The following is a 12036-nucleotide window of genomic DNA, read 5'->3' as shown; positions in this document are numbered from 1 at the left end:
ACCTGTATCAAATCAGTCCCCGGAATTCAATTATTGCTGTACTCCAAACTAACATTGTATTGCCAGAGAAAAATGGTATTTTGAAGAATGTACTTGAGTTTGTCAGCTTCATCACCACTTTATTTTCTCCTGACCTAGCTTCATAAATTCTTCTGTGCCACAGAACTGCTTTCAGAACCCCAATTTGTTCTCCTACTAAAACCAAAAGTAAGAATAATTAGGAAAATCACAGGCAAAACCACAGAGAAAACAAGACTCAAACACGCTGCATGTGTTACATACTTCACCATGTCAGCGAGGGGTTTGGAGACACCATGCAATGCCAGTGTCATGTCCCAGGTTCTCAGTGGGCTCCTGCACACATGGAAAGATATATTTTAATAAAGGTCAGCTCACTAAAAACCTGGATGAAATTACAGTTATTCAATAACACTGTTGTGGATAATTGAAACCTAAAGAAAGAGTAATGGACAAGCATACCTATTTGAGGCTCCTCTGATCTCAACTGTGAATGCCTCAGTTACTGATGACAGTGCAGTAAAAGAAATCAGCAGTCCACTGATGGTGTGGTTGCCTCTTGAGCAGGGCACTAGTTTTAGATAGGTTAATATGTCACTTTGTATGTCACATCACTCAGTCAACAATGAAATGTTTTTGAGAAAGGTTAAAGCACACATGATTGCACTTGCCTGGAGACTGTACTGCTGTACAAACCTAGCTGCTTACTCAGGTGACTAAGATACATGCAAAGTACTGGCTATTTTCTTGTCCCACTCGTGAATGTTGTATGCAATTAAGGCAGCCAGTCACTGAACAAGCAGGTTTGCTGTGTGTACTCCTAAAAGCTTTACAACTTTTCCAAAGTCTCTCTCAGGTTCTTGCCTCAGAAGGACTGGACCAACCATTATGTACCAAGATGGTTTTAGCGAATAAATCAGAGCATGAATGACGAGAGTTTCTAACAAACAAAATTAATTGTGGTAATAAAACCAATGCAAAATATTTTCAAATGCAAAACATGCAAAAAAAAACCACCATAGCATCACTAACGTGTCATCTGTCTCTGTGGACAAGCACTCAGGCACCATCTCCTCCTCTTCTTTCACAGTTACAATTCTCACATCTCCAAGTCCAGAACAAGCAGATTCTTTAGACAACCGGTCATCATTGTCATACCTGCAAATACAACCCAAGTTGTAAACTGAAACATTTCTTCTGCAAAAAAGTTTTGTTGCTGTCTTGTCTAGACTGGTATTATGTGCTCAACAATACAAACAACAAAAGACATATATAAGCTGTTCTACAAAGGATATAAAAAATTCTTCCATTTTAATAAAATTAGCTGCACATTTTCCTCTTTCTTACATAAATTCCACTGCATTTTTCAAGTATTATCATGAAAAATGTCATCTACCCTTCACATGTATAGAGTACACTACTAACATTCCATCAGCCGCTATTAAAGAAGTGCTGCCTGGCAATGCCTTTTCTTCTTTCACAGTAATTCTTCTCATACCCCGAGAGAGGGAACAGATTGGAGCTTTTGACAATGGGTCATAGCTGTCATACCTAGAAAGAAAATACACAGTTGGTATTAATGGCAAATATTATTTACTTGGTATTAAACAAACAGATGAATATCCGGACAGTCTACTTACAAGTCCAGTAAAAACCCTGCAACTTCTGCATCGTTTCTGAAATCCAACTTTTCCTTAAGTGTCAACCATCGGTCAATATGATTTCCCACATAAATCCTTGTTTTCCCCCTTCTTCTATCAAGACTTTGCTTTCTCTTTTTCTTTTCCAGAAAAGACAGCACTGGGGGCCTTCCACATCTCTTTGGTGGCAGCGACATTGTGAGCCTAGACATACAGGGAAGGTTTAGTGAGAGAAAGCTCGGACTAACAGACCGTACCTCGGTGTTCTCAGTCCTTGCAGCCCAAACTGATTGACAAACACCGTAACCCTTCTCCTCCTATTAAGCCAAGCACATACACCACTACAAACGAGCACGGGCTCTCCTCACGGGGAAGAAAGGCGCGGCGGCACCCGCGCACCCGGTCTCTCCGAGGAACGCGGCCGTTTCCAGCCAGGCCACGGCGACGGGCCCGGGACAGCCCCGCCTCAGGCCGCCCGAGGGAACACCCTCTCCCCGCCGCACGCCGAGCCCCCGGCGCCCCGGTTCCACGGCAGCGACTCGCCGCCTCCTCAGCCGCTGGGGGCTGGGGGGGTGTCGGTCACTCACCCGCCACAACACGAACACAACCTCGGCCCCGCCGACAGCGACGGACATAAACACGGGGCACGTGACCGGCGGCGCGCGCTGATGACGCGCCGCTCCCCGGCTGCCGGGGCGGAGCCTCACCGGGACCGGCCGAGCGCTCCCGGCGCGGGTCGGGTAAAGGCGGCTCCGGCTTAACTCGCCCCCAGCCACCGGTGGGTTGCTCCCGGGTTAATCCCGGTGCCTGCATCTGAGGTTACCGGCGTCCTGCGGCTGCTGTCCCCGCGAGGAAAGGCTTCGGCGCTCTGTAAGAGTGCTTGCAGAGGTCAAGTACCAGTTTTTAAAGAAACTGATTTAAAGGCTTTTTTAAACGTTAAAACGTGCAGTTAACGACAGTCACAGTGAAAGCGTTGAGGGACCCTGAGGTAAAAACTGCGATCTGCAAGTTACCGATGCAAAGAGGGAGCAGGTAGCAAAATAGATCTTTAAATATTCATTTAATAACTTCAGTAAATGTACAAACGATAGAAAACACAGGTTTTCCAAGCAGTGTTCCCAGTATAAATTTCAAAAATCCTCTCTAATAACACAGTATAATACTGTATAGAATATTATTATTTTACCTCCTGAAAGGCCAGATTCAGAGACAAAATCAGACACATCCTCTAAGGAGCGGAAAATTTGACATTTGACTTGCTTGTTGAAAGGGAAATACTAAATCAGTGACACCAGGGAAAAGAAAATGCATCCAAACTCAAAATCCATGCTGTCACAAAGCATTCCAACCACAGCCAAACACAGCGCATGTTCTACCAGTTTCTTGGCACCTCCACACACTTCCACTTACATATACTGCATTTTAAAATCACTAAATCCACAGAGCAAGTTAGCCAGCAATAGTTATGGATAATTTTCACCAAAGAGAGGGACAATCATACCTGCCAATTTAGTATTTCTATCAGTGTTGGTAGACTCACAGTAACAAGTCAAACAAGTTACCTCAAGAACTGACTGAAGGCTCATAGAAACATTTATCTGCAGCTGCTGAATCAGCTGAATAACCGAAACAAAAATATTTTGCTTGGGTTTTGTCCAACTTCTACATAACTTGAAAATAAAGAACTGAAGAAAAAAAGCCATCACGTCCTGAAATCCGTTTCACTACCTCATCATTTACGACAGTACGTGAGCAGATTTTCATGACACATTTTAGTGTGTGAGTTAATAGAGGAGTAGGAAAAAAAGAAGCAAAGAATTATCATAGCATAATTATAGGTTCTCTCAAAATAGCACAAATTCTCAGTGGTACTTGTATCTAAGGATAATCCCCTGCATTTTAACCTTTTCATTTAAATATGAGAGAATTCCTCCTCTGTCACCATTATTTCTGCAAAATAGATAATTGGTGATACTGTTTCCAAGTAAATATTACTGTTTAAGAGGCTTTTTGTACTTATGGCCTTCACAAGTGTAGTCTGTATAAACACGTTCACATTCCAAATAATGTGTTAACCATGTTAACCACTAAAAGCTGTTGTGTGCTTATAGGTTCCTGGTTATCCTGAAATCACAGAGCTGCTGGGAGAAACAAGGGGTTACTAACAACATTTACTTCCACCAAGTAGCTTTGAAACAAAAGTAAATATGCAACCACTCACCTTTTCAGTACATTAAACAAGCTGTCATGCATAGTAGCAAAATTAAAAATAGCATTTAAAAAACTAAGGTGTATGGCTGTGTTCCCAACAATGAATTAATAGATAAGAAAAAAAAAAGGCAAAGCTTTTAAGTTAATGTAGCTTGCCATATTTGTGGGGTTTTAAGGAGGTCTGTGAGCCAGTATTAATTTCTCCAGCTTTAGCCAATTCTGGCTGTGTGGCAGACACAGGGAAAGCAAGGGAATGCTTTTAACTCCACCAATATTTATATTAATGTTGATTTTACCACTTGGATGTCCATGCCAGTGAGGTTAATATTTTGCCCCTGAACTGTTTCACACAAGTCCTTTAATAAACACACATTCCTGGTACAATGGAGTGTATGTTATACAGCAGCAGCAGCTGCCACTTAGGAATGAAATTTCAAAGCCCATACCCCAGGCTCAGCAAAGGTTAAGGTTCGTTTTCCTCCCCAGCAAATGCAAAGAAACATAACTGAGGACACCAGGTGCAGCACTCTGCCTCCTCCTGAACAGCCACTGCAGCTACGCAGGAAAGAATTCCAAAGGTTTATATAGCTCATAGCAGTCTCTACTACATTACTTCAACTCACTCTTCTCCTCTTACCATCAAGTTCTCCCTGAAAATCCCAGCTACACTATCACCTTTCCGCTGATAAATATTTCACTATGTTTCATTAGTTTCCAGAGCAATCATCTTGTCTCCGAGCTCCTGCATGTGTAGCTTCCAAATGTAAGCACAGCAGCAACATATCTTACGAACTTATGAAGCCTCCTGTCTCCTGAAGCATGTGGTTTTCAATATAAAATGCCCTATGCTGCTTCAAGAGCAATCAGTAAACCCAGCAGTATGTTTAAATACTCTATTTAATTTCATGTTTTATGTATATTTGTGAGATGGGATTGAGAAACTGCTCCCTGGAAATGCCAATGTAAACTTCATATAGTAATTTATCTATGTAATAGAATAAAAACCATACAGAGACCAAGTTTATCTAGCTAAGTAGCCTGTTTCCAGAATGCATGGGAATGCTGATCCTTTATCTGGTATATTCTCCCAATTTCCAGTTATCAGTGAATAAAGGACTCTGAAGACAAAGAGGATGAATCCAAACCATTATGTTAAGCGGGCATGGAAACACCTATACTCCATGAACTGAATCCTTTTAGATTGGGCTTCATAATATCCTACTGCAGTGGTTCTTCCCTTTGCTCTTTGAGCCATGTTACAAGTGTTATTCCTAGGCAAAAAGTGATTTATGACACTAACACAAAATATTTCCATGTTCTAGTGCAATACTGCTACCACATGAAAAAATACATCACTGGTATTAATTAGCTCTTCACAAAGACCAGCTCTCTCAGCATTTTAACTAGAGAAAAACAGCATCTCTAACAATATATTTGCTTCATGCTTTCTATTTTTACTTTCTTCCTCTCACCATCTGCTTTTTCCTCCAAAAAGCATCTACCTTGCTTTGCTTCACTACCCCATCAGAGAACTCAGACTGAATAGGAACAGAATTCCCAATGCCACAGCCAAAAAAGCATTACCTGTTCATAAAAGGCCTTCTAAAAACAACTCTTTGTTTTTCTTACAATAATTTTAGATCTTTAAGAGAAACAGTCCATATTGATTCAATGCTTTGCTACACACACCCTCTAAATAAAGTTGAGGGTTTTGGCCATCAGTACCTTCGGGTTGTACCTCTGCCTTCAGTACTGCCATTTTTTAGAATCATAGAATAGTTAGGGTTGGAAAGGACCTTAAGATCATCTAGTTCCAAACCCCCTGCCATGGGCAGGGACACCACACACTAAGCCATCTCCATCCAACCTGGCCCAATCTTCTCCTGTTCTCTTGGTAGCCAGTACTGAATCCCGCAAGAGTGAGATACTGCTGTGTGGAGAAAGGTGGTGAATTACCACCTCGCCAACAGGCAAGAATTTCAGCTACTTTCAGTATTCTTCAGCAAGAGAAAGTACTTACTTATGGAAGCCATCTAAGCAATACCCAGAAGGATTGCTGTTTTTCTCTAGGCAAACTCAGAACACATGAGCTCCTTGGGAGGTGGCAATACCTGCAGCATAGCTCCTTGTGAGTCCCCATTCTCCATAGGAGGCTGCAGCTGAAGAGCATTTCTGATCCAGCAACAGACGGCTCTGAGGCAGCTCTGGTCAGGACAGTGGGGAACTGCCAGAGCTCCAGTGCAGGGTCAGAGTGATCTGGGACCAACAAATCCTCTCAGGACAAGCATCATCCGTTCCTCTACCTGCAAGCAGCTCAAGTACAAGTACACATTTTGCTGGTTTTGTAACCATTCTAACTAAATGTGTAGTATTGACTGCACTAACACAATACTCACACGTTTTAATGCTGGCTTAATGGAAGAGAATCATGCTCAGGTCAAAACATGAGTGGAGATTACTTGGTCAACTACACTGAACTACCCCAATTTTCTGATGAAAAAATTATGACAGCCAGACAGTTTGCTTTACTTAAGAAGACCTGCATGAAAATAAAAGCACTTTGACGAGAAAATCCTCACACGGACACTCAGCGGAGCCTGAGGAGGCAGCAGTTCCCTCAGTGATGCCCCTACAAGCCCCAGGGGCAGCAGCCTCGCACCGGGGCCTGCTCCCTACGACCCCCGCCGAAGCGGTATGGAGGGCTCGGGCCGGTTCCTAGGAACAGCGACGGGAGAGGACGCCACGGCACACCGGCCGCCATAGCACCCACCTCAGGGCCGGCGCTTCCCGCGCTCACGGGGCCGCCCCCCTCAGGGGGACCCGGGAGCAGGCGCCACGCCTGTGACGCCACCCGCCGGCTGAGGCGGGAGCCGCCGTCCCCGGCCGGGGCTGAGGGCAGAGCCGCCGTTCCCTGACACGAAACGGATCTTCCCCACGGGGCTCCTCACTCCCAGTGGAGCAGGGGAAGAGCGGACAGGGCAGAAGTGGCTCGAATGAGTTTTGCCAAGATAACTCAGCAGTAGGGGTGTGTTTTCCTACTCTATGTCCGAATTCGCCCAGTGTGGCGGTTGGGAAGAGACCTTCGATTATTGACAAAAAAGTATTGTGAGAAGTAAAGTGGAGCTTGTGTGCGGAGTTGGCGTGGGGAGCAACACGGTTTTCCTCATTGACAGCATGAGCTGAGTCAGATCCGAATCGGGCAAAGGACTGTAATGACAGGAGTGTGAAATAGAGCAAACTCCTTACTTAAACGCGTGATAAACAATGATCAGGAGAGCCTTTTCAGTGCCAGAGCCCACACTACACTGTGTCCAGAGAAAATGAGTTGCTGAGGAGAGCAGCTGAGATGTGGGAAGCAAAACTTGAGAGGATAAACCACAAAAAGGCACTGGCCAGGTGCTTACACTGTGATTTGAGTCCTTAGGCAGGTCCCCGCAGGGCCAAAAATCTCATGACAGACTTTCTAATTTTGGGAGTCATTTTTTCTGCAGCAACAGCAGTAAATTGGATGAGCAGTATTAGTGCGAGTGCTAAAGAAAATGTGCGGACCGAAGTTCTCTGTATAACCCTGAGCCTCTGGAGCTCCGCCTGAGGAGAACCAGCCCCACACAGTGCGGGAGGAGCCTGCGCCAGGTAAGATTTCCTCGGAGGGACATTCAGGCACCAGTTCCCATCCTTGTGCCTTCAAAGTCAGTGGCTCCTTAGGAAGGAAGCAGCGTGAAAGAAGAATGTGATAACTGGAGGCTGTCCCCGTGTCTGCAGGGGCACCGGATCTGGCTGAGTGCCAGGGCAGGGTGGTGGGCTAGAGTTACGGTGGAAAAAATATGGAACGCTTCACGAATTTGCGTGTCATCCTTGCGCAGGGGCCATGCTAATCTTCTCTGTATCGTTCCAATTTTAGTATATGTGCTGCCGAAGCGAGCACGAATTGGAGCTTCTTCCCTCAGCTATTTGTAGCCCTGGAGTTAGGACTTCTCTAGGACAGGGCGAGCGCACGTGTCGCGCAGTAGCCGGTGCCGGTCCGAGCACACTTTATACCCGTCGGCCGCCGGGTTGCGCCGTGTTTGGGCTGCGGAGGGACGGCGGAGCGGGGGGGCAAAGGGTGCTTTCGGTGCCGTGCTCTATGCAAACGACCGCAAAGCACACTGGGGCGGAGCGGCTGCTGCCACAGCCCAGGCGAGGGTCTGCGGGCGAGTGGCGGCCCGGGGGACCCGTACCTTAGAAATAACGTTCGGAGGACGCTAAAGGCAGCAATATTCAGTTCTTCGCAGTTAGTAATAGTGCTATTTTCTGTGGTAAAATATCGTCAGTTTTGCTTAAATTAGCTTATCAATTTTATGTGGTAATATGTCGCCGTTTTCACTTAGTTTAATACCATCTTTCTGTGGTAATATAGCGTTGATTTTACTTAAATTAGTTCAATATAAGCTTTCTGTGGTAATATATCGTCGTTCTTAAATTAAATATCAGCTTTCTGTGGTAATATATCGTCGTTCTTAAATTAGTTTAATATCAACTTTCTATAGTAATACATCGTATTTCTTACTTAAAGTAGTTTAGTATCAACCATCTGTGGTAACATACAGCTCATTTAAACCGTTTGTTGTTATTTCAAGTGTCTTTAAGTACACAGGGGCTGTAATAGGGGCCCCCGCACTGGTGGGGAACGTTCTTACCTGCGCCGGGCAGGGGCTGCCGGTGCTCGCCGGGGCGGTGGCAGGAGCGGGGCGGTCACTGTGGCCGTGCAGGCGGGATCGCGGCGGGCAGTCCGCTCTAAGCCCAGGCGTGAGAAGACCTCTACAGACAGCAGAGTGGCGCAGCGGAAGCGTGCTGGGCCCATAACCCAGAGGTCGATGGATCGAAACCATCCTCTGCTAGCTGGTTGTCGTTTTCGCTTTTTGCCCGGTGGAGCGATCCATGGTGAGCGGGAAGGCTGCTTTACAGGCGGTCCCATTGCATGAAACTCGTTGTGAGTACAGTTGTTTTTCCCTAAACCATCTTGACGTGTAATGTAGTGGGTGCGAGTAAAGGAAGGATAGAATGCACCGTCATATGATTACTACAACCTTTTCTTCTAGCACTATTTGATGATTTCGTAGAATCCCAGACTGATTTGGACTGGAAGGGACCTTAAAGTTCATCTAGTCCCAATCCCCTGCCACGGGCAGGGACACCTTCCACTAGAGCAGGTTGCTCCAAGCCCCTGTGTCCAACCTGGCCTTGAACACTGCCAGGGATGGGGCAGCCACAGCTTCTCTGGGCACCCTGTGCCAGCACCTCAGCACCCTCACAGGGAAGAGCTTCTGCCTAAGAGCTTATCTCAGACTCCCCTCTGTCAGTTTAAAGCCATTCTCCCTTGTCCTGTCCCTACAGACCGTTGTCAAAAGCCCCTCTCCAGGTTTCTTGTCGGCCCCTTTAGGCACTGGAAGCTGCTCTAAGGTCTCCCCAAAGCCTTCCCTTCTCCAGTCTGAACAAGCACAGCCTGCCTCCATAGCAGAGGTGCTTCAGCCCTTGAAGCATCTTTGTGGCCTCCTCTAGAGGTGCTCCAACAGTTCCATGTCTTTAATTATGTGTAAAAAGCTTGTTGCATCTGTTTGTAGTTTTTCCATGTCTTGCCCGTTTAAATGAAACATTCTGTTACCTATACACTGATCAGTGAATATCAAGAGAGGAAACAATCTGGCAAACTAAAACCAATAGTTGAGACAGGGGGCCCTGCTTCTTTTCAGATATAGCAAGCAAATACTCAAATCTGCATGAAAGCAAAACGAGTATACAAACGTGAAGTAAAAATCAGTGCACATGGTATTGGAAGTCTATAATCAAGCTTTAAATTGAATTATCTGAGAAATAGCTTAGTGATGGTTTAATGCTAAGCTGCTTCTAAATGTATGTTATTTTCAGTGCTGTGAAACGTTGCAATAAATGAACAGTGGCATTCTTACGTAGAATTGATACGTGCGGAATGAAAGAGAAGCAAAGCAAGAAAGAATTTGCGTTTCCGAAACGGGAAGAATGCTTCTGCTCGTTTTTCTTGTAGGATCCCCTCAAAAGGAGTGCTTTGGGGGCTGTTGTCAGCGGTTCCATGGTGTAATGGTTAGCACTCTGGACTCTGAATCCAGCGATCCGAGTTCAAATCTCGGTGGAACCTGAAAGTTTTGCGTTTGGGTAGATTTTTTTGCTGGTCATCGTCACGGAAAATGAGTTTAGGGAAAACAGTCTTTTTCACAGGCTGTTGAAACGCCATTAATTGCCGACATCCTGTGCTGAGGAGGCAGCACGGATGTAAAAGCAAAGAGAAGTAAACCATAGAGTTTTTCTGATTTCCCCTCCCCTTCCCCCCCATTTATTATTTACTACAGCTAGGTTAGGACATTCTTACGTCAATTATCTGAAAAATGTCAGACATGCCATAGTATACTGAAACGTGAGGGATTCGTTTTATTTCTACGCTGTAAACAACCCGTGTGGGTTGTTCTAACTCTAACTCATGCATTAGAAAAGCACGAGGCTGCCTGCTGAACCCCAGCGCACGTGTGAGGGTTCCGTTTGCATACCTGAAAGAAGATGCTGCCCTACTGCTCGTGTTTGCTGTCTGACCTTGCGTCTTGGCGATCGTTACACCACGAAGACAACGAATATTACGGAAAGGCTTGCAAGGTTATGACTTTAGTTGCACCGAATTCCCGGCCCATCATTCCAGCCACCGAGGCGGAAGGGGGATGGGATTCGTTCACCGTGGGGTTATTCCCCGGGCTGGCGGAGGCGAGTGCCACCACCCGGTTCTATGGTGTAATGGTTAGCACTCTGGACTTTGAATCCAGCGATCCGAGTTCAAATCTCGGTAGAACCTGCGACGCAGCCCGTCCTTTTACCCGTCCTTGGTGGCCCCTCGCCGGCACAACCCATTCACAGCGACCTAAAAGGAGGCGGCTTTGCGCAGTAGCCCAGATAACGAGCCCCGACGAACCAACTGCAACGCTGGTGCGCAGCACAGCGGGGTGCTGGCCAAAACAGGGGTGGGACCGGGAAAGCTAAAGGGCAAATGGCTTTTCCTTGATCTGAACTGTATCACGCTATTAAAATTTTCTTAAATTGCACAGCTATGCAAAAAAAGAGCAAATAAGACCTTAAATAGTTCTTACTACAATGTTATTAGGTCTTTCATTATCTGCTACTATTGTTTTATATAAAGTCATAAATAAAAGAAGGCAAGAGGAAAATCTGAGTTTCAGATTCTGTAAGTGTGCAAATTCGGACATTATTTTCCAAGTGCACCTAATTATTCACAGAAAAGCAGCAATTTCAGTGTGAGTAGAATCTCACAGATCAAATTGGGGAGAGTTCAAATAGAAATTACCCTTCCTCTGCTGACACAATTTTTTTATTTGATTTATTTTCATTTCAAGAGTAGCTAAAGACATCAGAACACCTTGGCTCCCCTCCTCAATCCTGTCCTTAGTAGTTGTTTACACAGCAACAGCCCTGTTCTACACCAAACTGAACTTAAGCTCTTGTGTTTTCTCTGGCCAGGTAACCACTCCTTACTACCCCTTGAAAAAAATTTAGATCACCCTCAGTAGTCACTATTTTGAGGAACCTTCGAGGTCTAGAGGCTGTTCTGTGGAAGTCAGGGTATTAACTCTCTTTAAAGAGGCATATGGAAATGTTTGCCAAATCTGTTAATATTTACATGACCCACTGATAAAAAAAATACAAATCTCTCCTCTACGTCAAGGCTAATTTTCATCCTTTCCCCAACTGTGTTTCTAAATATCAGACTATACACACTTATCTTCACTGTTCCTTGTGCACCAGTGTTTCAAGTAAGTGTGTATACTATAGGGCTATCAGCCCCTATAGATTGGCTCCATCCAGCATCATTCTTCCCAGGGAAGGGAGCTTTAAAGCCACTAGATGTTTGTCTGCCTTGATACGATTCAATACATTATTTGTAAACTAATATAAATATATAAATATTTATTTATAAAAAATAAAAAATATAAAAAAAATAAAATAAACTAATATAAATAAACTAATTTGTAAACTATAAAGCAACATTACCATTTCATACTGCTACCCAGCAACTTTCTCCTGCCACAGTCCGAAGTCCAGCTGTAATCCAGAATACTCATAAACATCTGATACAGTATTACTGTTACAGACT

General features: G+C 44.9%; 1 protein-coding gene and 4 non-coding genes across 11 annotated transcripts in view; 3 read left to right on the top strand and 2 right to left on the bottom strand.

The window, feature by feature from the left end:
- Nucleotides 1–2312, bottom strand: part of FOXK2 (forkhead box K2) — a 72287-nt gene extending 69975 nt beyond the window's left edge. The window contains exons 1-5 of one of the 7 annotated variants that reach the window (XM_030506203.1): nucleotides 2246–2312; nucleotides 1659–1862; nucleotides 1444–1569; nucleotides 283–1176; nucleotides 3–195 (exon numbers count right to left, since the gene is read on the bottom strand). Coding sequence is in view for 1 of the 7 variants with exons in the window: in XM_030506199.1 (XP_030362059.1) it covers nucleotides 1051–1176; nucleotides 1444–1569; nucleotides 1659–1855 (449 nt within the window). In the remaining 6 variants the exon portion in view is untranslated. Of the gene's footprint in view, nucleotides 1–2; nucleotides 196–282; nucleotides 1177–1443; nucleotides 1570–1658; nucleotides 1863–2245 lie in introns of those variants that run through there. The other 6 variants (XM_030506199.1, XM_030506205.1, XM_030506207.1 and 3 more) reach the window with 6 other exon arrangements.
- A 5375-nt stretch (nucleotides 2313–7687) lies between these two features.
- LOC115616867 lies at nucleotides 7688–7794 on the bottom strand. The gene has a single exon (XR_003994423.1). It is a non-coding gene; the product is annotated as a U6 spliceosomal RNA (small nuclear RNA).
- An 880-nt stretch (nucleotides 7795–8674) lies between these two features.
- Nucleotides 8675–8746, top strand: TRNAM-CAU. The gene has a single exon. It is a non-coding gene; the product is annotated as a tRNA-Met (tRNA).
- Nucleotides 8747–9948: 1202 nt separating this feature from the next.
- TRNAQ-CUG lies at nucleotides 9949–10020 on the top strand. Its single transcript has one exon. It is a non-coding gene; the product is annotated as a tRNA-Gln (tRNA).
- Nucleotides 10021–10650: 630 nt separating this feature from the next.
- On the top strand, nucleotides 10651–10722 carry TRNAQ-UUG. Its single transcript has one exon. It is a non-coding gene; the product is annotated as a tRNA-Gln (tRNA).
- Nucleotides 10723–12036: the final 1314 nt, after the last annotated feature.

The sequence above is a fragment of the Strigops habroptila genome, chromosome 14 (genome assembly GCF_004027225.2).
Source record: "Strigops habroptila isolate Jane chromosome 14, bStrHab1.2.pri, whole genome shotgun sequence".
Taxonomy (NCBI): Eukaryota; Metazoa; Chordata; class Aves; order Psittaciformes; family Psittacidae; genus Strigops; species Strigops habroptila.
This window is presented reverse-complemented; position numbering and strand designations above follow the sequence as displayed.